The sequence below is a fragment of the Armigeres subalbatus genome, chromosome 3, assembly GCF_024139115.2.
Source record: "Armigeres subalbatus isolate Guangzhou_Male chromosome 3, GZ_Asu_2, whole genome shotgun sequence".
In the NCBI taxonomy this organism is placed as follows: Eukaryota; Metazoa; Arthropoda; class Insecta; order Diptera; family Culicidae; genus Armigeres; species Armigeres subalbatus.
In genome coordinates, this window is record NC_085141.1 from 367,275,378 (window position 1) to 367,298,347 (window position 22,970).

The 22,970-nt window shown below is 39.9% G+C and overlaps 2 protein-coding genes across 3 annotated transcripts in view; one reads left to right on the plus strand and one right to left on the minus strand.

The window, feature by feature from the left end:
* The window catches only part of LOC134226360 (beta-1-syntrophin), a 728,606-nt gene that overhangs the window by 207,095 nt on the left and 498,541 nt on the right, over positions 1–22,970 (plus strand). The gene's annotated exons all lie outside the window — the stretch shown is intronic.
* LOC134223514 (proteoglycan 4-like) lies at positions 12,908–15,324 on the minus strand. Of its 2 annotated transcripts, none has more exons than XM_062702684.1 (4): positions 15,025–15,324; positions 14,789–14,963; positions 14,425–14,726; positions 12,908–14,249 (listed from the first exon to the last, which is right to left on the minus strand). In XM_062702684.1, exons 1-4 carry the CDS (start codon positions 15,288–15,290, stop codon positions 12,923–12,925), a joined length of 2,070 nt encoding a protein of 689 aa, XP_062558668.1. In that variant the 5' UTR covers positions 15,291–15,324; the 3' UTR covers positions 12,908–12,922. The 2 variants fall into 2 exon arrangements, with proteins under 2 accessions (XP_062558668.1, XP_062558669.1); XM_062702685.1 differs by having other exon boundaries at positions 15,021–15,158.

The window sequence follows — 22,970 nt, forward strand, 5'->3', positions numbered from 1 at the left end:
TTAACAAAAAAATGGGCCTATTCTACGAGTCGAGTGACGATTTATTTAGTAGTTTCTTTTTTATATTATTTCATTATCATACATGTTACCTGTAACAGAACTAAACAACCCCCCCCCCCCACCAAAAGATATTTTAGTTACTAGATAAAGATTGTCACTTCGCTTCCCTTTGTTCTGCTGTCCGGAACATGTTGGGTACCAAGCTGTCAAATCGTATGGATTTTCCTCCTTTGACATTTAGCTCCCCTATCCTCGCCAGCAAAAGATGTTCCGGACAGCGACGACAGCGACAAACTTTATCTAGTAACTAAAATATTTTTTCCCTCACCCCTAGACTATCGCCCTCAAATTGTAGATGAAAGCGGGTCACAAACGTGAATTTACAAACTCATCCTCCTCTTTCTCTTCGTCGTTTCCGTACTCATGTGAACTGCACGTTCTGCCACCGCTCGGGCCCAATGCCGATGTGAGTTTCTTCTGCGAATCGGACAAGAAATTGGAGCAAATTGGTCCTAACCGAGCATCAGCAGGAACGTCCGGATGTTGTCTGGAGACAGAACTTTCTCTTGAATAGGAACGACACGTTCAGTTCCCAAGACGGAGTACCCCCGAGCTAGATTGCAGCGCACGTACAAGTCGTAATCCTTGACGATCCTGTCAATCATGTCCGATGTGCTGACGCCTTCCGTTTGCTTGGTCGCCACAAACATTCCACGGGGTTTGGTGTTGGCCTACACATCGTTGCAATCCTCAGAGCTGAACGGGATCTTGTGGGCCACGAAATTGATTTTATGCTTCAAGAAACTTGTCATCCAGCTCCCGGGCGTGTCGCGAATGATCTCATACACGTAGTGGAACTGCCTGGACTGCTTCGTAACGCTTGTCGACGTTCATGTTTCGAGATGCTGCAAAATATGTAATTGAAGAATAAATAATTATCAAAAAATAATAATATTTAACTCACCATAAGCAGTTGTTCTTGTCCAAGTCGGATGAATTAAAGAAAATAAAGCTTTAGTACCTAAATATAAGCAAAATTTCAGCAAAAACTACAAAAAACAAAAAAAAAAAACAAGAATCCTATGGTTTTGAAAATAATATTGAGATTGACAGATGCTTGATTGAACCGTCAACTTGCTAAAGGTCCACACTACATAGACGCGCGAAATTGCCGGTAAAGCAGATTGTTTTTTTTTAATTCTATAATTTTACCGTAGAGCTCCGCTCATTCGACACTCTTGAATTTTTATTTAACTTGAATTTTCTTAATATTGTCGCGCTTATCTTTTTTTAGAGTGCTGCGGCGGTCTTACACTCGCAGGCTCGACCGCAAACGGTACCTAACTGTCAAATCGCATGTATTTTTCTTTCATTGACATTTAGATCCCATAACCTCACCAACAAAACATGTTCCGGACAGCGACGACAGCGACAATGTTTATATTGTAACTTAAATATCTTTCGACAACAATCATTGTCGAATGAGCGGGGTCTTACAAAACAAAAATTAAAGTTTTTTGCCTTTCTCGAATACTAAGTATACGTAAAGGTTATATGATCGCTCCAAAAACAAACTTTTTATAGAAGTCCCGGAGACCCATAGTGTTATATACCGATCAACTCAGCTCGACGAATTGAGGTGATGTCTGTGTGTATGTGTGTGTGTGTGTGTGTGTGTGTGTGTGTGTGTGTGTGTGTGTGTGTGTGTGTGTGTGTGTGTGTGTGTGTGTGTGTGTGTGAATGTGTGTTTGTCTGTGCGCACCCACCCAAAAAAATGTCACTTATTTTTCAGGAACTTATCCTTAACCGATTTACTCGCAACAAGCATTCGACGCAGGATACTCTACCATTGTTTCCTATTGAAAATTGGTCAGATTGGACTATGGGCTCGGAAGTTATGGCCAAAACACCTATTTTTATAGAAAAATTGAGTAAAAAAATGTCACTCTATCTTATCCTTAACCGATTTACATGCAACAAGTTGCATTCGACGCAGGATACTCTCCCATTTTTTTTATTGAAAATTGGCCAGATCGGACTATGGGCTCAAGAGTAATAGCCAAAATACTATTTTTATAATGCACGAGAAAGGCACCATCACCGCTAGGTGGATTAATCTGGTTTTTTTTTGTTTAACTCCCTTTGATTCGGAGATGGCTTTTCAGTCTTGACAAAATCAAAACACTGTTATTTAATCTTGTCCTTGTAATCTTGTTAGGACAAGATTAAATAACAGTGTTTTGATTTTGTCAAGACTGAAAAGCCATCTCCGAATCATTAAACTACAGTCGAAATTAATAACTCCCTTTGGACATGCTTCTGCCTGTTAACGTTCGCCGCGACAGGCAGACAGCATTATTTCCAGTGCATTTTTATTACTTCTAAGTCTTGCGGCGCAACCGCTTTGATCCCTTCCGTTGGTACGGATGGCTAGACGAGAGTTTATTTATATAATGATTTGATTAGTTTTCTGAGTGAGAGTGGTGAATCACCACATTACTCCCCCCATTAACAAAAAAAAACGTTTATCTTTATGTGCATAAGTTTAGGTTTAGCATTAATCATAAAAGAAAAAAAAACTATTTTTTTTTATTATTTTTTTTTTTTTTGATTTTAATGTAGAATTACAGTTTACAATTTGTTTTTATTTATGTTTCATGAACACTCTTGATAATATATTTTAAACTTCCTTGAAACTTTTACTATTATATTACTTATTCTTAGCCTCTTTGATCTGATTGATCGTATCTCAAATTTGATCATATATGAGTTAATGTAACACAAAAAAAATGAATCGTTTTCATTTTCATTATCATTTCAGAAAACAAGCATTATGGATTTATTTGGCGAAATAAAATTTACGGGTGTGATCCATTTGTGTTCTATCTTCCACTTCTTGTGATTCAATTTGGGGATGAGAGGTCAATAATACTGTATTTGTTGAATTACTGTTGTCATTATAACGGACCTCAAATTGCTCATTCCTCTTCCTCCCAATTTTTGGTTTGAGGCATAAATAAAAGCGGAAAACCAAATAAGATAAAACACTGAACATTATAATATAAAAAATAATTGTCCAAAACCCGATAGTGTGTTTTTCAAGTTCTACATTTAATAACTGGACTTTATTTTGATTCATGTGCTTAAGACTGACAATTTCGTTAAATAGTTGTTTTTCGTTAGTGCTTGTGATCACATTTGTTTTAATTGTGTCAGGAACTTTATCGTCAAGAAATTTGACTTCCATAGGTAGGTTTTCGAAATTTATTTTGAAGTCATCAAAATTTACATTCAATTTACATTACGTTACGTGGCAGGAACTGTGATATTGTATCGATGGCTATAAGGAACAAAGTCACACTACACGCAAAAAAAAGCGTTCCCGAATTCGTGGACTAGCAAAAATACACCGTGATTTAATGCATGGATTCGGGAACACCAGTCACGTTTTCCAGAACGTTCCAGAAAACGTGACTTTGTTCCCGAATCCGTGGCTGCTGTTCACGAAAAAATACACCGTGAACTTGTTAGTTCACGAATTCACGAACGCTTTTTTTGCGTGTAAGCACAGACCCCTGTCATAATCCTGTCTCCATTGTTTTTTCGTCGGATAACGTCCCATTTTCCAGAACTCTGAATGTCCTTTTATCAGGGATTGAATCTCAAAGAGAATGAGCAAGTCTCTCACTTATCATCTCTATATACATATACGATATGTAGCATACCGCGAGAGACTTTTTTCGCAAGCTGTCATGATAGAGAACTGATTCGGGAGGCTGTACTCCATGATAAATTTCTTTTAGAAAGCTCCAAATGCGGGGACCACTGGCTCTGGTGATGATGCATTTCAACTTGTTCTACACAGCTGTGCAGTAACCAACACGAAATGGGCGAAAACAAAGCGAGAATCAACATTTTTCTGTGGGGGCTGTCTATCCGATTCTGTTTTTTCGCACTTGTATACAACTTTGATAAATTTGTTATCATGGCTTGTTATGATTCGGAACAGTTTTTGCCTCTCTTTTATCGTTGTTCGTTATCTATTGAGAGCGATTTCTGCAAACCCTGTCTTTTATCGAGCATCTTTGTTAAACATCTCAGTAAAGCGCCATCAACATTCCATTCCTTAAGCCGTTGAAGTATAAAGCGTCTCCACGTTGTATCATATGCTACATCCATGAAAACTACTTGCGCGTAAGGAAGCAAGGTGGTCTGCTGTCGTTTTTCCCTTCCTGAATGCGTATTGATTCTCGCCGATTAGTTCTTCAGTCTCATTCAGTCGATTATTAATCATCCGTTCCATCACTTTGCGTATGCATGAATTTAGATATATTAGACGATAGTTCAGGGGGCCTTTCCTTTGTAGATTGGCACTACCATAGAACGTGTCCGTACATTCAGAATGGAAGATACCCTGTCTCCATATGCGATTGTATGCTTCTAGAAGCTGGATTTTACAGTCTGTTGGCAGGTTGGTGATCATCGCGTAGTGTATTCTGAACATTCCTGGTGAAGAACCCTTTAGGCCTTCAAGGGCTTCTTCAAGTTCGTAGTACGTATAGTCCTGGTTGTATGTTGCATTTGTATTTTCATTGAATGTTAATTTTTCCGCCTCTAGAGTTCCCTTCCACGACGCAAAGTCCACATTGTAGGATTCGTTGCTAGAGATTTCTTCAAAAGAGTCTGCTAGGAAATTGGCGATGTCCTTATCATCCTTAGCTGTTTCACCTTTATACACTATAGCACTAATAACTCCACTTTTTATTTTTCCGTCAATAAGACGATATTTCTTCCACATTTCTTTAACCGGGGTCCGAGATGTGAAGCTTCCTGCAAATGCTTCCCAACTTTTTTGTTTGTATGTATGTTTGTATGTATGTTCCAGCATAACTTCTGAACGCATTGGCCGATTTCAACCAAATTTGGAACACACATTCTTTATCTTAAGGAGACGACGATAGGGGAGTTAGGGATGTTCTTTAGAAAAGTGGGAGGGTGTGGTGGGGAGGGGTATTGCTAAGGTATCGATTAACTCAGTGTACCTGCTGAACCCCTTGGCCGATTCCAACCAAATTTGGAACACACAATCTTTATCTTATTGAGACGACGATGGGGGTTAGGAATGCTGTTTGGAAAGGGGGAGGGTATGGTGGGAGGGGTATTGCTAAGTCATCGATCAACTCAGTGTACCTTCTGAACCCTTAGGCCGATTTCAACCAAATTTGGAACACACATTCTTTATCTTAGGGAGACGATGATGGGGGGTCAGGGATGCTCTTTGGAATAGGGGGAGGGTGTGGTGGGGAGGGGTATTGCTTAGTTATCAATCAACTCACTGTACCTACTGAACCCCTTGGCCGATTTCAACCAAATTTGGAACACACATTTTTTATCTTAGGGAGACGATGATGGGGGGTCAGGAATGCTCTTTGGAAAAGGGGGAGGGTGTGGTGGGGAGGGGTATTGCTTAGTTATCAATCAACTCAGTGTTCCTTCTGAACCCCTTGGCCGATTTCAACCAAATTTGGAACACATATTCTTTATCCTAAGGAGACGACGATAGGGGGGTTAGGGATGCTCTTTGGAAAAGAGGGAGGGTATGGGGGGAGGGGTATTGCTAAGGTATCGATCAACTCAGTGTACCTTCTGAACCCCTTGGCCGATTTCAACCAAATTTGGAACACACATTGTTTATCTTAAGGAAACGACGATGGGGGTTAGGGATGCTAAGTTAAGATTGGGGAGTTAAGATTGCTGTTTAGAAAAGGGGGAGGGGTATTGCTTAGCTATTGATCAACTCAGTGTATCTTCTGAACCCATTGGCCGTTCTCAACCAAATTTGGAACACACATTCTTCATATTAAGGAGACGACGATAGTGTGGTTAGGGATGCTCTTTTAAAAAGGGAGGGTATGGGGGGAGAAGTATTGTTCAGCAATCGATCAACTCAATGTATGTCTTGAATCTAATGACCGATTTGAACCAAATTTGTATCAAATATTGTATGTCCTAAGGAAACAATTTTACTGGATGTGGGTAGGTCATTTTAAAAGAGGGAGGGTGTGAGAGAGGGGTATTGTTTAGTTATCGTAATTTTGAACTTTTGAACCCATTTACCGATGTCCACCACATTTGCAACCCATATTCTCAGTTTAAGGAAGACTATGTCAGACTGGGTGGGAGTGTCATAGCTGAATGAGAGAGAGGGTATATTTAGTAAACGAACAGTTTAGTATACCTTTTTACTGAATGGGTCAATTCACACAAAATTTGTAAACACGTAATCTCTGCCCAAAACTATTATAGAGGCTGGGAGACACTTTTGGAATGCGGGAGGTTATTGGGGTTGGGTATTGTTTAGAAAACGACTAAATTTAAAATCCCTCTCCGGTGTTGAACTTAGTCTGTAGATTAAAAAAACACCTTAACAAAGATTAAAAAAATAAAATAAAATCCCTCTTATTTAGTTCATTCGAGGTTCTTTGACATTGTACAATGCTCCGAAAACAAATTTCCTGAATTCCTCAAAAATAGCAAATCTTCGACAATAACATTTTCCCGGTAATAACATTTCCCCGAAAATGACTTCAACGAAAATGATATTTCCCAAAAATGATTCTTACCGATACACATATCCCAGAATATGACATTTCCCTGAAAATGACATATCCCTGAATGAAGCAGGCCATTAACATAACACTATTTGGCCTAAGGTCATTCGACATGAAGGGCATTTGGGATATTTATGAACAGCATCAGAAAAACCTTTCATAGAAAGCATGCTGGGTATAGAACAATGGTAATTGTTACCCTTCATCGGAATCATGGTTTGCCCAGTGAAAAACAATGATTCATTTGTTTCCTTCTGGATGGTGGATGTGATTGCTTCTTTAAAAGTAGGCATTTGCCCGGAATAAGGCAATGGTGAGTGTGATCCCTTCTTTAAAAATGGGGGTTTGCCGGAATAAAGCATCGGTGGATGTTTTTCCTTCTTTAGCAATTGACGTTTGCCCGGAATAAGGCTATTCAAACCAACGATCTCTTTTTCAAGATCAGTCAATGCTTCCAAAAGCCTTCTTTAAATCAAATGATGAAGTATCAATAAGTTAACACAATTACTCTGTTGACCAATTGGTTTTATCTTTTTTTGATTGTGAAAAACTGAAAACTAAACTGGCAATTCCGAGCAAGGCCGGGTACATTAAGCTAGTTCACTATATTACGAGACACTTCACTGGTTTCTCTAAACACCCTAGCATGTTTAGTTCAGCTCTACTGGTGTTTAGGCCTTGTATGATCCATGAAAGCAATAGGGCCTGCTTGTTTATATTTACCGTGTGGTTGGCACAACGTCTAGGCAACTGACAGAGCACAGGTTGGACCGGAACTTCCTCGCCCTCGTCCCTAGTAGCGTTCTCTTCTCTTAAGAAAAGTGAGGAGGCTACTTTCGCTTCGCACTGCCTCAACCAACCTTCGGCGTTGAAGTTTGTTGTTGTCATCTCGCTGGATTCATTCAGAATTGAATTTACATCATTAATGGCTATTTCTTCCATTTCTTGATCAGGTTGTATCCGGTAATCTTGTCCATTATCGTTGCCTAGTTCAAATCCTGTGTTTCCTCCGCTGGTTGCTTACAAGTACCGCCATCGGGGGTGACAATGGGTCTGGGGGGTGAGAATGGGTCATCGCTCTAACAGGGAGCCTGGAGGTCGTAGAGCAAAATCGCTCAAAAAGGTCTCTTATATTTTAGTCTTCTTGCCCTCGGATACATTCAATCCATTCTACAAGCATTCTAAGTAATTGAAACAGTGACCCATTCTCACCCCCATTTGACCCATTGTCACCCCCGACGACGGTACCTAGACATGTTGTTGTTTGGAGGATCTTCCTCTTCTCACTCTTGGGTCTCCTCCTATGGCAATTCCATCATTGTCCTGTTGTGATCCAATGCTCCTTATCCTGGATGAACTCCGAGATCGTATAGCTGTTACCGTTGATATTTGTTTGTTTTTTTCTTGCTTTCGTCGTTTCCTCAGTGCATTTCTTCCTCCATGTTCTATCTGCTATCAAGGGTTTGTGTTTCGCTTATATCTCCAGTTGGGTTTTCTGGTTCCGGGTCGTTCATGCGGTTATCTTCTTAAGATTCAGATATTTCGATTTGTTGTTTTGCTGCTGCTTTCTTTTTTTAAATTTCTAGTTGTTCGCTTTTCATTTTTTGAAACTCCAATAGCATGGTTTTCGTTTGTTCCATTTCACGTCGTAGTCGTAGTATTTCTTTGGTTTTCTCGTCCTCCTTCGTTGCTTCTCTCAATTGACTTATTTCCGCTCTTAACATTTCCACTTCTGCGTCTTTTCTTGTACGTTCCAACCTTTCTTGTACTCCGCAAACAGCTGCATATGTTCTTTGGCTGTATTGCTTTTCGTATTCTTTCCTAGCTTCGGCGAACGAGATTCCTGTGTCCTAACAGGCTGATACCATCCTTTGCAGTTTCTACAAAATTGTTCCAGATCACAGTTCTCCAGTTCTCCTTGATGCGTCCCAGAACAATTTCTACAGGCAGTTGGTTTCGAACATTTTACTTTGATGTGTCCATACGTGCAGCAATTGTAGCATAACATCGGACTCGGATAGTACAATCTTGTTGGAACCTTAAATAATATGTTTGGGTGCTACGGATCCTCCGATGGTAAGAATGAGTGTTGGTGTATTCACTCTGTTTTGTCTATCACGTTCATCCTGTCGTGTAATTCATTTAACTTCTACAACACCTTGCTCTTTCAGTTCCACCAGCAGCTCCGGTTCGGTCATTTGAATAACTTCCCGGCAGCTTACTACACATCGACTTTTATTCAGACTAGGGTGCGGTACTACGATTACTTCGGATCCTTCAACTAACTTATCCATCTTTAACTGGCGTTTCATCTGTTGCATACTCCTAACCGTCAGCACGTACTTTGTTTCCCTTTCTTCCGTCCTTGCAGATTCAATTGCACAACTACACGCTTGTTTGGTGGATTTTCCTACGATAAATGGGGTGGGAAGAATTATTCCCTCTTCGCGGGTCGACAGTTGTAACTCGGCCAAACAGACGTAAAACTAGAAAAAATACCACCGGCCATGATTTTAACGATAAACTCGAATTTGCTTGGTTGCGCGTTTTACAACTAGAGGCGCTAGCGTCGTAATCGTTCGAGTTTTACATTCCACTCCAGCGCCTTCTGGTGACAATGTCATATGAAATATGGTTTCGTGCAACATGCTCGCAAGATGGTGGTAGAGGAGTTGGACGATGGATTTTTCAGAAAATTGTTCAAGCTGTTACGTCTGTTTGTCTGTGGTTGTAAGTAGCTCCGCTGTCCATGTATGTCTCGGCTGTCCATCCAGATTGGCACTGTAGGCGCAATTTGACTTTGTTGCTGTGAGTCATTATCGTAAGGAGGGTCTCCCACTGAGGGGTCCCCTGTTCCTGGAGAGACTGTGGCCATACGGTCACGATGCACGGTTTGTGATGTATTATCTCCAGCTGTGATAGGATTGTTCACTATATTGTTCGTAATACCGATATTCGATCCAAACTCAAGTGGTATTTTAAAAAAAAAGCTGTGAAAGTTCGGGGTAACCGAGAAATTAATGAATTCCAACTACGTAAAAAAACCTGGGTGTATGCACAGCTGTCCAATTGAATAGCCTACTTAGGATTAGAAAACTATTCTCACTGTAGATGCTTTGGAGTTTCATTAATTCAAAACAAATAACTATTCTGGCAACGTCCTCATAGTCAATTCAAGATTAAAAGAGGAAAATTAGTTCAACACTCATTGCTACAAGAGACCGAGGAATCCTCTGCATCTCCGTGAGTGCCACGGAAAAGCGATAGTAAGTTAGATAAAGGTAATCTATAGCAAGTCGCCTTGGTAAGCGACTCACTAAATAATTGTTTTGTACAAAGTTATGTCTAAGTAATTTGCCACCCACACAAATTATAACCAATCATTTCGCAAGATCGTTCTGCGTCAGATAGAAAACACACAGTGATTGATTCTCTTTCTGACTGCACAAAACATAGCTCACATCCAGATCTTGTGACAGTCCTGCGTTCGATACGAAACACGTTTAATCGCGCACTGATTGATTTAGCATCCGACGGCACAGACATACCTAATAACCCAGTGTCCTGACTTCAGACGTCCATCGTCATCAAACTGCTTCAAACTGACAATCCAGTCATACACGTAGTATTTTAACATTTGTTCAACTTTCCCAGCAAAATTTCTTTCTTCTCATATATTTAAACAATTTAGGAAATTTAGCAAATCGATCCATCCGTTTGAAAATACCGCCCAATACTCTTCAAACCACATTTTCGACCAATCAACTGCTGACGGTTTTGTCATTAAGTTTTTCAGACTCAAAACACCATTCAAGCTCAAAATTAGAAAATATTGAAAAATTCTTTCAATACTCTTCAATCTTTATTTCCTACCTTTTGATTACTGAACAGCTGAATTCAGTTATACCATCTTGGGTTGAGTTTTCCGGGCAAAAATATCATCCAAGCATCGAAATCACAAAATAATTAACAATCCTTCAACGCACATCAATCTTGTTTTCTGTCAATCTGTTTTCTTGGCCAAATTAGGTCCAAAAGCGATTCTGGCCATCGACCAACTCACACTTGAGTGGGATTTTCTTGATCCGAATAGGTGATTCCGGTCATCGATCAACTCACTCAAGAGTTGGACTTAATAAGATACGATGCAGAATGCGGCCATCAACCAACTCACTCCAGAGTTGGATTTCCTTGATCCGACTAGATTCCGGCCATCGATCAACTCACTCTAGAGTTGGATTTCATGGACCCGACTAGGTCCGATGGCGATCCCAGTCAACGACCAACTCACTCCACAGTTGAGTTTCTTTACCCGACTAGGTCTGATGACGATTCCGGCCAACGTCCAAATAACTCCAGAGTTGAATTTCCTTGACCCGACTAGGTCTGATGGCGATTCCGGCCATCGACCAACTCACTTCAGAGTTGGGTTTCCTTGACCCAACTAGGTCCGATGACAATTCCGGTCTTCGACCAAACCCACTCCAGAGATGAATTTCCTTGACCCGACAAGGTCGGATAGCGATTCCGGCCAACGACCAACTCACACAAGAGTTGAATTTCCTTGACAAAATTAGGTCCGGTGTTGATTCCGGCCAACAACAAAACTCACACCAGAGCTGGATTTCCTTGACCCGGCTAGGCCCGATGGTGATTCCGGCGAACGATCAACTGACTCCAGGGTTGGATTTCCTTGACCCGACAAGGGTCGATTGCGAATTTGGCCATCGACCAACTCTCTCCAGAGTTGGATTTCCTTAACCCGACAAGGTCCGATGGCTATTCCAGCCATCGTCCAAATAACTCCAGAGTCCAGAGTTTAATTTCCTTGACCCGACTAGGACCGATGACAATTTCGGTCATCGACCAAATCCACTCCAGAGTTAGATTTCCTTGACCCGACAAGATCCGATAGCGATTCCGACCAACGACCAACTCACACAAGAGTTGAATTTCCTTGACCCAATTAGGTCCGGTGTCGATTCCGGCCAACAACCAACTCACACCAGAGCTGGATTTCCTTGACCCGGCTAGGCCCGCTGGCGATTCCGGCGAACGATCAACTCAATCCAGAGTTGGATTTCCTTGACCCGACTAGGTTCGATGGCGACTTTTGCCATCGACCAAATCTCTCCAGAATTGGATTTCCTTAACCCGACAAGGTCCGATGGCGATTCCAGCCATCGTTCAAATAACTCCAGAGTTTAATTTCCTTGACCCGACTAGGCCCGATGCCGATTCCGACCATCGACGTAATCACTCCAGAGTTGGATTTCCTTGACCCGACTAGGTCCAATGGCGATTCCACCCATCGACCAACTCACTCCAGAGTTGGATTTCCTTGACCCAACTAGCTCTGATGGCAATTCCGGCCAACGACCATCTCACTCCAGAGTTGAATTTCCTTGACCCAACTAGGTCCGATGGTGATTCCAGCCATCGGCCAACTCACTCCAGAGTTGTATTTCCTTGACCCGACTAGGTCTGATGGCGATTTCGACCAACGACAAACTCACTGCAGAGTTGGATCTTGTAAGACCCGATTATGTCCGATGGCGATTCCGGCCATCGACAAACTCACTCTAGAGGATTTCCTAAGACCCGACTATGCCCGATGCGGATTCTGGCCATCGACCAACTCACATCAGAGCTGGATTTCCTTGCTATTAATTTTTTTTTATCAAGGTTCAAGCGTAATTGACCTGACCTGGTAGATCGAGGCTCTGGAACCCAGAATGGTTTGGAGAACCTAGAACATCTGTAGAAATATTGTCTATATGCATTACTCATCACCTCTGGAATAGTATTGGGCACATTTTCAAGAGGAAAACAGTCATAAAATCGTTCATGGAATTCACACATGTGCAATTTTAGTCCATACAAAAGTGGCGACCTTACGATCCTTTCTCCAACGATTACAGGATGTAAGTGTGACCGATCAATAAGCTGAGGTCCGCTTCGGAACTGACGATTATATCAGGTATACAAACATGTGAATTTGGCTGAGAAATGCCTAAGATATTGCTAAATCAAATTCGGGTCAATATGACCCGCACACCGTAATTGTGAGCATTTTTAGCACTGTAGGAAGGTTAATGGGGAATTCTTACGGATAGTTCGTCTGATATCTTGGATATCTCTCCAATTGAATTTGAAATTTGACATCAGTTAGGGTTTCAACCGCACTGATTTCGTTCAATGAAAAATACATAAATATAAATAAAACAGGAACCAAATCTTCGTATTAGGCCAACTGAATTGAGTGTCTACATTGAATTTTTTTATTCAAATACTTCTCAACGAAATACATCTCACATTGCAAACACTGTTCCAACGAATGCCACTGCGCCAATAAAGCCGCCAAGTTTCGTACATGTTGCCCTACTCGACTTAAACCTCCGGCTTCGCCTAAGTACTTCCCAGATGACCCGATAGATATCTTCCGTTTCCGGAGAAAGCGCGTCGCTGATCTTGCATGGTTGCTTCATGTGGGGACTTCCAGTTGATGCTCCGAATTTCCCAGCAAGGTGCCTTTCCTGAGCTGGAGTCGATGGCGGTGGCATGTGTCGGCATCGGTACGGTGTTCGTTTCGTTTGCGGGCAACGGCAATCTTCGCAGCAAAATCTACAACATCTTTTGGGTGGCTCGGAAGTGGTAATGACTTCGGAGTATTCATCGTCGAAGGGGGAATCGTCCGGATCGTCGTTTTGCTGCAGGTCTGGCTGCAGTTCTGGCTGCAGGTCTGGCTGCAGGTCTGGCGACAGATCTGGCTTGAGGCTTTTTTCTTCCGGCTTGGGTCTATTGGTTGTTCGAGAATATACCGGCATTACCCCAGCTACTGGAGCAATCATGATTTCTGGTGGTACGTCTATGTACTCATATTCGTAAACGTATTGGGTTTGAAATAAAGGTATTGGTTTGGGCTTGGGCTTTAACTTTGGCTTAGATGTTGGCTTGGGTTTTGGTTTAGATTTTGTAGTAGACTTTGGTTTAGATGTTGCTTTGGATGTTGGCTTAGATGTTGGCTTAGTTGTTGATTTGGGAGTTGTTGTGGATGGTTTTGTGGTTGTTGGTTTGGGTGTTGTTGTGGTTGTTGTTGTCGTTGTTGGTTTGGGTGTTGTTGTGGTTGTTGTTGTCGTTGTTGGTTTGGGTGTTGTTGAGGTTGTTGTTGGTTTGGATGTTGTTGAAGATGGTGTTGTGGTTGTTGTTGTGGATGCTGTTGTGGTTGTTGATTTGGGCGTTGCTTTGGTTGTTGGTTTGGATGTTGTTGTGGTTGTTGGTTTGGATGTTGTTGTGGATGTTGTTGTGGTTGTTGTTGTTGTGGTTGTTGGTTTGGGCGTTGCTTTGGTTGTTGGTTTGGATGTTGTTGTAGATGTTGTTGTGGTTGTTGGTTTGGATGTTGTTGTGGTTGTTGTTGTAGATGTTGTTGTAGTTGTTGGTTTAGGCGTTGCTTTGGTTGTTGGTTTGGATGTTGTTGTAGATGTTGTTGTGGATGTTGTTGTAGTTGTTGGTTTAGACGTTGGTTTTGGAGGCGGCAGAGGCGTTGTGACATTTATGTACTCATAGTAGTACTCATACGTATAGTTCAACACCGGAGGTGGCACTTTCACTATAACCGTATTGCTGGAGTCAAGTACTCTGAAAGATTTGAAGGTACACTTGATAACCTGAATATTGAATTGGTTATTTATTATCAAATGTTTCTATTGGAATTTTCCCAGTTTTAAATTCACACTGTACCAGAAAAGTCTGGAATGGAAGCGCAAAGCAGTCCCAATAGAAACTATGTAATGCGAACAGTTCACCATCTTACCCGCATTTCGCTTGATGACAGTCCAAATCTATCGTCTGCTTTCCATCAAACCAAGCGAAAAATATGTAGTGCAATTCATAATCTTTCGGTTTTGCTTTTGTGCTGCACATCACAACATGTTCCATTTGTGGTTTTATTGTCTCATTGAATTTGAAACCACTAGTACCTTTGTAAATTCTTGGAATGATTTTCGAACCAACTGCAGCTGGGTGAGGTGTGCTCTTTTGTTTAATCCACCGGAAACGAGCATGAATATCAGTCGATTTGGAGTCAACCATCTTCAGTTGATATCGAACACAATGCTTTAAAACATAGAAAAAATTAACGTCACATTGCCCAATAAAATCAGTCGCCTAATGTTTACCTTAGGATTGTGTTCGGCAACTACGAATTTTTCTCGAACCTTAAATCTGGGATCTTTAATAACAATCCACGCAATGTCCGTTCCGTTTGGATTCTTGAAGTTTTTGTGTAATGCGATCGTTATATTCACAACTCCAGGCCCAAGAACGGATAATTTGTTCGGTTCAACAATTTTCCTAGAAAATTAAATGTGTTTGGAATCCCATATTTAATTTGTATCGTAGGCTTTTTACCAACCCATCCATGCCAACCAAACAGCGAGCTCTTGTCACGTAATGGTCTTGGCCCATGTAAAATGCTGCGCAGTACTTCTTCTGCTGTTGGCAGGAGCCTTTTTTCTTGCCACAATTCACGGTGGTTGGCGTTCCCGGTTTCCTTTCAAAGATTATGGTTGCCTTTCTCATTATTGCTTCGGTTGGTATTTTGGCCCAAACAGTGTTGCCAGTTAACGCTATCCCTGCCACGAATAGACAGAGCCAGTAGACGATTTGGTTGATTTTCATTTCATTGATGCGAAAACGTCAGATGGATGCATGCTTTGATCGGATTTGTTATTGTTGATTGCCTTTGACGACTCGCACCGCCGTTGCACCATAGATTTAATAATCCGTGTCTGTTCCGGCTTTTTCTTTTTCCAGTAACCGTAGGTGCAATTTTTGGAGGTCTACTTTTCATTTCCATCTACGACGACATCAGATACAACGTAGCGAGAACCCGTACGCTCGATGGACGGTCTGGAAATTGGGATCCCCGAACCAAAAGCCACAGGATGGATTGCTTTACGAATTTGGGACCCAAAAATCATGCCGACTGGCATGAAGCCATTGATCCTGCCAAATATGTTGTTTCGCCCCTTAGCAAAGGATGATACGCCGTCGTTCAGCAGTGACTTGGTTTCGGCTTCGTCCAGCATCCAACGTTCCATTAATCGATTCGTTAGTGACCCCAATAGTCTGGATACCGTCGGAGGACTATTTTCATTGAACAAAATGCTCGATCAATAATGCACAAGTAAAACTTTCCCTTGTCTCTCGTAGAAAGAGCTAATGGCCAATACCAATGATTTTTGTTGAGTAGAATTTCATTTATGGACGCATTCCTTTTTTTTTTTTTAACTAATTTTATTTGCTAATTATCTAATACATGCATTCATCTCTTAGACTAGGTGTTCCGTGTTTTCTTAACACTATCATCCTTATTTGCTATGTTACGCTTTTAGATATTATTAATACATTTCAATTGCCTCTGGCAGTTAAGATATTTCCTCTGGTTGAATTAAACCATGTAGGAATTACAATGTTTTTTACTTAAACTAAACTTAACCTAATTTATACTAAGTGTACAAGGAGTTAATCGTTGCAATAGAAGATTGCAACGATTTTTGTCTAAAATTGGAAATTATTTTGTTGGACATTTGTTGCAATGTCTCAATATTAGAAATTCTATGAAGTTCATTGGTACTATAACACGGAGGCAATTTCAAGATCATTTTCAAAATTTTATTTTGAATCCTCTGAAATGCCTTCTTTCTGGTATTCCAGCAACTAGTCCATATTGGCACAGCATACAACATGGCTAGTCTATTTTTTTTGTAAATAAAACATTTGTTCTTAAGTCAAAGTCTTGATTTCCTGTTTATAAGTGGATAAAAACACTTAATATATTTGTTACATTTGGCTTGTTAAAAGTTAATTTTTGAAGTCCTAAATATTTGGCTTCGCTTGACCAATTAATTGAAACCCCATTCATAGTGACAATACGTCTGCTAGAAAGTTTCAAATAAGAAGCTCTCGGCTTATGTGGGAAAATTATAAGCTGAGTTTTGGAGGCATTCGGGGAAATTTTCCATTTTTGCAAGTAAGTGGAGAAAATATCCAAACTTTTTTGCAATCTACTACAAATGACACGAAGGCTACGCCCTTTGGCTGAGAGACCTGTGTCATCTGCAAACAAAGATTTTTGACACCCTGGTGGTAAATCAGGTAAGTCAGAAGTAAAAATGTTATACAAAATGGGCCCCAGTATGTTGCCTTGGGGAACACCAGCTCTTACAGGTAATCTATCAGATTTAGAATTCTGATAGTTTACCTGCAGTGAGCGATCTGATAAATAATTTTGGATCAGTTTAATAATGTACAGAGGAAAATTAAAATTCATCAATTTTACAATCAAACCTTCATGCCAAACACTGTCAAATGCTTTCTCTATATCAAGAAGAGCAACTCCAGTCGAATATCCTTCAGATTTGTTGAGCCGAATTAAATTCGTTACTCTTAATAACTGATGGGTGGTTGAATGCCCATGGCGAAAACCAAATTGCTCATCAGCAAAAATAGAATTGTCAATAATATGAACCATCATTCTATTTAAAATAATCTTTTCAAACAGTTTGCTTATTGAAGAAAGCAAACTGATTAAGGATAACTAGAAGCCTCAGCTGGATTTTTGTCCGGCTTCAAAATTGGAACAACTTTGGGGTTTTTCCATTTATCTGCGAAGTATGCCAATTGATGACACTTGTTAAATAAACTAGATAAAAGGGTAAAGAGCACTCAGGAAGTTTTTTAATAAGCATGTAGTAAATACCATCATCACCAGGGGCTTTCATATGTTTAAATTAGACCTAGACCTAGACTAAAATTATGGGCACTCTTAAACTACTGATCAAGTTTTTGAGCCGTTTCGCCATTTGTTAATAACATTTTATTTCCCTCCTTAAGCGCTGGAATTGGCTTTTGAGGTTTTTTAAAAGAATTTTCGTTGATTTCCAAAAGGGTTTCTAACTGGTATCCAATTTTGAGACATTATTCTCTAAGTTGGTATTTCTCAGAATAGCGAAACGTTTTTAATTTAATTTTGCAAATCTCTCCAAATAACTTTCAACGCGGGATCGCGAGTTCTTTGGTATTGCCTTCTTCTCACATTTTTAAGACGGATCAGTACCTGAAAATCGTCGTCAATAATAATGGAGTTGAATTTAATTTCACATTTAGGAATTGCAATGCCTCTGGCTTCGACAATTAAATTTGTCAAAGATACGAGAGCATTATCAATATCACTTTTGGTATCGAGAGGAATATTAACATCAAAATTCCTATCAATATAAGTTTTATATAAATCCCAATCAGCTCTATGATAATTAAAAGTAGAGCTGATTGGATTATAAATGGCTTCTTGTGAGATTTCAAATGTCACAGGAAGGTGATCAGAGTCAAAGTCAGCATGAGTTACCAATTGGCCACACAGCTGACTTGAATCCGTTAAAACTAAATCAATTGTAGAAGGATTTCGACTGGAAGAAAAACAAGTTGGTCCATTGGGATATTGAATAGTATAATATCCCGCAGAACAATCATCAAATAAAATTTTACCATTGGAATTACTTTGAGCATTATTCCATGAACAGTGTTTGGCATTGAAGTCACCAATTACGAAGAATTTTGATTTGTTGCGAGTCAGAATTTGAAGATCAGCTTTCAACAAATTCTTTTGCTGCCCATTGCATTGAAAAGGCAAGTAGACTGCAATGAGGGAAAATTGTCCAAAATTTGTTTCAACAGAAACTCCCAAGGTTTCAAAAACTTTGGTTTCGAACGAAGAAAATAATTTATGTTTGATACGTCTATTGATGACAATGGCGACCCCACCACAGGCGCTGTCAAGACGATCATTTCTGTAGATAAAATAATTTGGATCTCTTTTAATGGAGAGTCCTGGTTTTAAATAAGTTTCTGTTATAATGGCAATATGCACATTATGAACTGTTAGGAAGTTGAATAATTCATCTTCCTTACCCTTTAGAGAGCGGGCATTCCAATTTAGAACTTTCACACAATTATTTGGATCCATTGAAACGGAGTCCGATAACAATTTTTTGTGTGTACTTTATACCAACCTGAACAGCTTCTGGTATGGTATTTGCTTTGAACATTGTATCAATCATGTGATGCAATTGTTCAGTTAAAAATCAAAATCGGAAGCAGACATGCTACCTGAATCGGCAACATGACCGTTATTTTCCGTTGGGACATGGGTATAAACCTCATTTTGAGAAGAGAAATTTTGTCTACCAGCAGCGATGTTTGCATACGTAGATACATTGGAAAATTGGAATTTACTGAAGTGCTTGCTACCCGTTGACGAGCGGCAAAATTTGTTTGTGAATTGTGGTGGGTATGAATTGCTCGACCGGTAACCGGTTTCTAAATTTGAGCGTTTGAAAAATTCTACCCGACGAATCTGATATCCGATTGGAATTTCCCGTCATCAATTTTGCACGGGAATTCAAAACTTTTTTGCGTGAAGGGCATTCCCAGAAATTGGATTTATGATTGCCCCCACAATTAGCACATTTAAATTTATTGGAATCTTCTCTCACAGGACATGCGTCCTTGGCGTGAGAGGTTCCACCACAAATCATGCATTTAGCATCCATGTGACAATGTTTGGTTCCATGACCCCACTTTTGGCACTTACGGCACTGGGTGGGGTTTTGAATTTTCCCCAGGCCTGCGTGGAAATGTTCCCATGTAACACGGACATGGGACATAATACAGGCGTTTTCCAAACTTTTCATATTATTTAGTTCACTTTGTTAAAATGAACTAAATAAAATTCTTGAGAAATGCCCTCTGGGAAGTACCAGAGTGGGATTTCTTTTTCATCTTAATTACTTGGACTGGTGAAAATCCAAGTAATTGAGAAATTTCAATTTTAATCTCATCCAGTGATTTATCATCACTGGGGAGACCTTTCAAGACGGCTTTGAACAATCGCTCAGTTTTGTCGTCGTATGTGAAGAATTTATGGCGCTTCTCAGTTAAATACTGAAGAAGACGTTTGCGATCGTCAAAGGATCCCGGCAAAACGCGGCAGTCACCCTTCCTAGCAATCTGAAATGAAACCTTGATCCCCTGAAGGTTACTCAAAATCTCATTCCGGAAGCCAGAAAACTCGGCAACAGATACCACAATTGGCGGAATCCTTTGCTTTTTCGCATGAATCGAATCACCTGGGCTAGAGGTATATCCGATTTGCTCAATTTCATCATTAATCAAATCGAACTGATTGCTCAGTTCGATTGGAGAAGAATTATTTCCGATATTAGAGTTAGAAGGAATATCTGAAGTCTTCAGCTTCCTTCTATTTTTCCCGCGCTTTGGCAGGATAGTCTAGAAACCTTGTTAGCAGGAAGTGAAGAATTCAGACACTCCCCTTTCCTCTTGTTTTTATTAATGCTCATGGCTGAGCGTGGAGACGTGACCTTCTAAGAGGTTTTTTCCCAGAACGGTGTCCCTGCAGGATTACCACCGCTTGCCGGAACTTTACTTCCGCAAACGGGTCCAACGTAAAACGAAGGCACGAATCCTTGCAAAGATCGTAACGGGATCAGTGGGTACAAATAGCGCTAAGAAGCACCGTTGAAATTAAAATAGCTTCGGGTAGTATTAAAAACTTCCTTCCGCAAAGAGAGAAAGAACCGCACAGCACGAAAGCACGATGCGGTCTGATGGACGCATTCCTATATTTCTGCTTTGCACGGGTATCCAAGCCAAGGTCGTTGAGGTGTACCTTGAAAAGACGCCCGTTCCCAAACTTTAACCTTCTTAGATCAATAACTGATTTGATTTGAGAGCTGTCTAGCGAATCTTTAAACACGCCTGGTATCTATTTGCATTGCTTGATATTTTGAATCCGTAATCCGTTTACATTTTGGTAGTAGGTCTTAGATATGTGGAAATGGGCTACAAAAAGTTCAACCACTGATAAATCACATAAAGTCCCTTCAAACGAGGAAGAGGTCTTACATATACATGTACATTTAATGCACGAATCTATTCACTACACCGCATCAGTTAGATTCGCCAACACTCGGTGCTGCGAGTGCGCCACTATCTACATCGGTCACTCAAAGTGCCATTCTATTAGGCGTTGCATGGACCCTAGACCTCAAACATCCGCTTCAAGACAAGGCTCGTGGCTTCTACATCGGTTTTGGTAACTTCAATTACGTGTAAATATCAGGAATAATCGATGGTTAGTGGCTTTCATATACTCTCCGTAACCGAAAGTCTTATAAATTATTTTTCTTGTTTTTTCGCTTTAATAGAGCAAATGAACATAATCTAAGAACCTCTCAAAGGTCTCATATGGTAACACTCGGCTCGATAGTAAATTTTGTAGATTTATATGCGACTGTAGAAGGCATGTTCCGCAATTTATATTTAACGCTACCTTTTTCAACTTTGTCCAACAAAATCAATCGCATAAAAGACGTTTACAGACTTTGCACTTGATGAACAGATTTCAAAGTATTTATTAGTGATCTACTACCATGATACACTGCTGCAAATTCAAACACAGACATGTATTTCGATTTTGAGCCATATCTACGCAGTCCTGGTACTTACAATTCGGGAATTATAGCCTCCCGTCTTACAAAATTTCTTCACTAAGGACGAGAAAATATAAAAATTGGCATGAAATAAGTATTTTTGAATGCAACAATTTTGAAACCAGTATTTGGGCTTTGATTACTTTTGTAGCGTTTTAGATGTTTGTGTAGACGTTGATATAGATTAGTTATGGCACCATTGCACAACTTTATGTATTCTACCATTTGATTCTTTCATATCTCGAAATATGAAAGTCAGAGCCATTAAATATTTATTTGTTAAAAACATACAATTTCACAAATTGTATGTTTTGTTCATGTTTCGTCGTATCCAGCTTTCCACGTTCGCCATAATGGCGGATGCTATAATAATTTTGACATTAACTGCTTCCCGACATTGAACTGAAATTTTAGTCTAAGCAAACATTGATGTTTGCCGTTACCAATAACAACCAATGCGTTATTTGTTTATCATCAGTAAACAAAAAAATGGTGTTGAATGTCTTTTGAGAAATTTTATTTATTTTTTTAATACTATTTATATTACTAATTTTTGTTTAGTTCTAGATATTGAAGTGCCGTGATTTATGAGGCTAACAAATTAATAGAGTGAATATTTAAATGATTCGTAGAAGACGTTTTCCATCTTCAAAAAGATATACATTCTCTTCCGTAAAATTAAAATTATACCTTTTGACTAAAAAATCACTCCAATTGATAGAGATTATGTAATTAAAAAGGACGAGCGGGCTGATCGCTAGGCTAGGATGCATTCGAAGGAAACGGGATGTACCAGCTGTATATGTTATCCTTTTGATTATACAATAAATTTAGACGAATCGAAACGATTTTTAGATGTCATTTTGGGTTATACTGAACCTTAAAAAGACCCAGATTTCGGTGTTCTGAGCCACTTACTGCTCATGAAAATTGAATTTGACCTACATCGGAGGTCTTCTCTCCACGGTTTGGGCTACGACCGAGATTCCGTAGATAAGGCCCTCACAGCTTCAAATACACAGCTTCATTTGATTTCTTGTCAGACATCGAATGTTTTTTTTTAGAAAGATGGTCTTATTATTTTATGATGAAACAACTAAAAAAAATATGTTATCAGAAATGCAAATGTTTGCAAATATCCGAATTTGCTAAATCTATTCTCTAAACCTACGTGAATTTAAAAATTAAAAGGCAGAAGATAGCACCCAACAGCTATGGAATCCTTCATTCAGACGAGTTCTCCACTTCAGCGCCACCGACGAGTGAAGCGCCTAACGTAATTCAGCGGAACGCCGACGGGAAACGGCAAGATTTGACAAAAAGTATATAGGCCAACCGAAAATTTATTTAAATAAGACATTTTACAAAACCAATTCGATGTCTAACAAGAAAGGCCTGGCCTGGATTTTTGAAATGTTACATTGCTCAAGATTGCATAGTTCGGTTTTAAAACAAGAACGAAAAAACGGGTATCTGTTTTTTAATGCTTCAAACATTTCTTGTTCTCACATGGGATGTAAATCTATAAATTATTTAGGTAGCATTGTGGAGCTTCATCTACGGAATCCTGATCATAGCCCAAGCCGCGAAGAGCAAAAGACCTTCGATGTTATTAACACAGGAGCAGTGAGTGGCATACCAAAATCTGCATCTTTTCATGTCCTTAATTAATGTGCGACATCAGTTAGTGTTAATAGGGAACTCCATATCTAGAAGAAAACAAAATTAGTAGAATAATAGTAATTAATCTTTTTCGGAAGACGTTTATCAACATAACCATTTTTTGCTT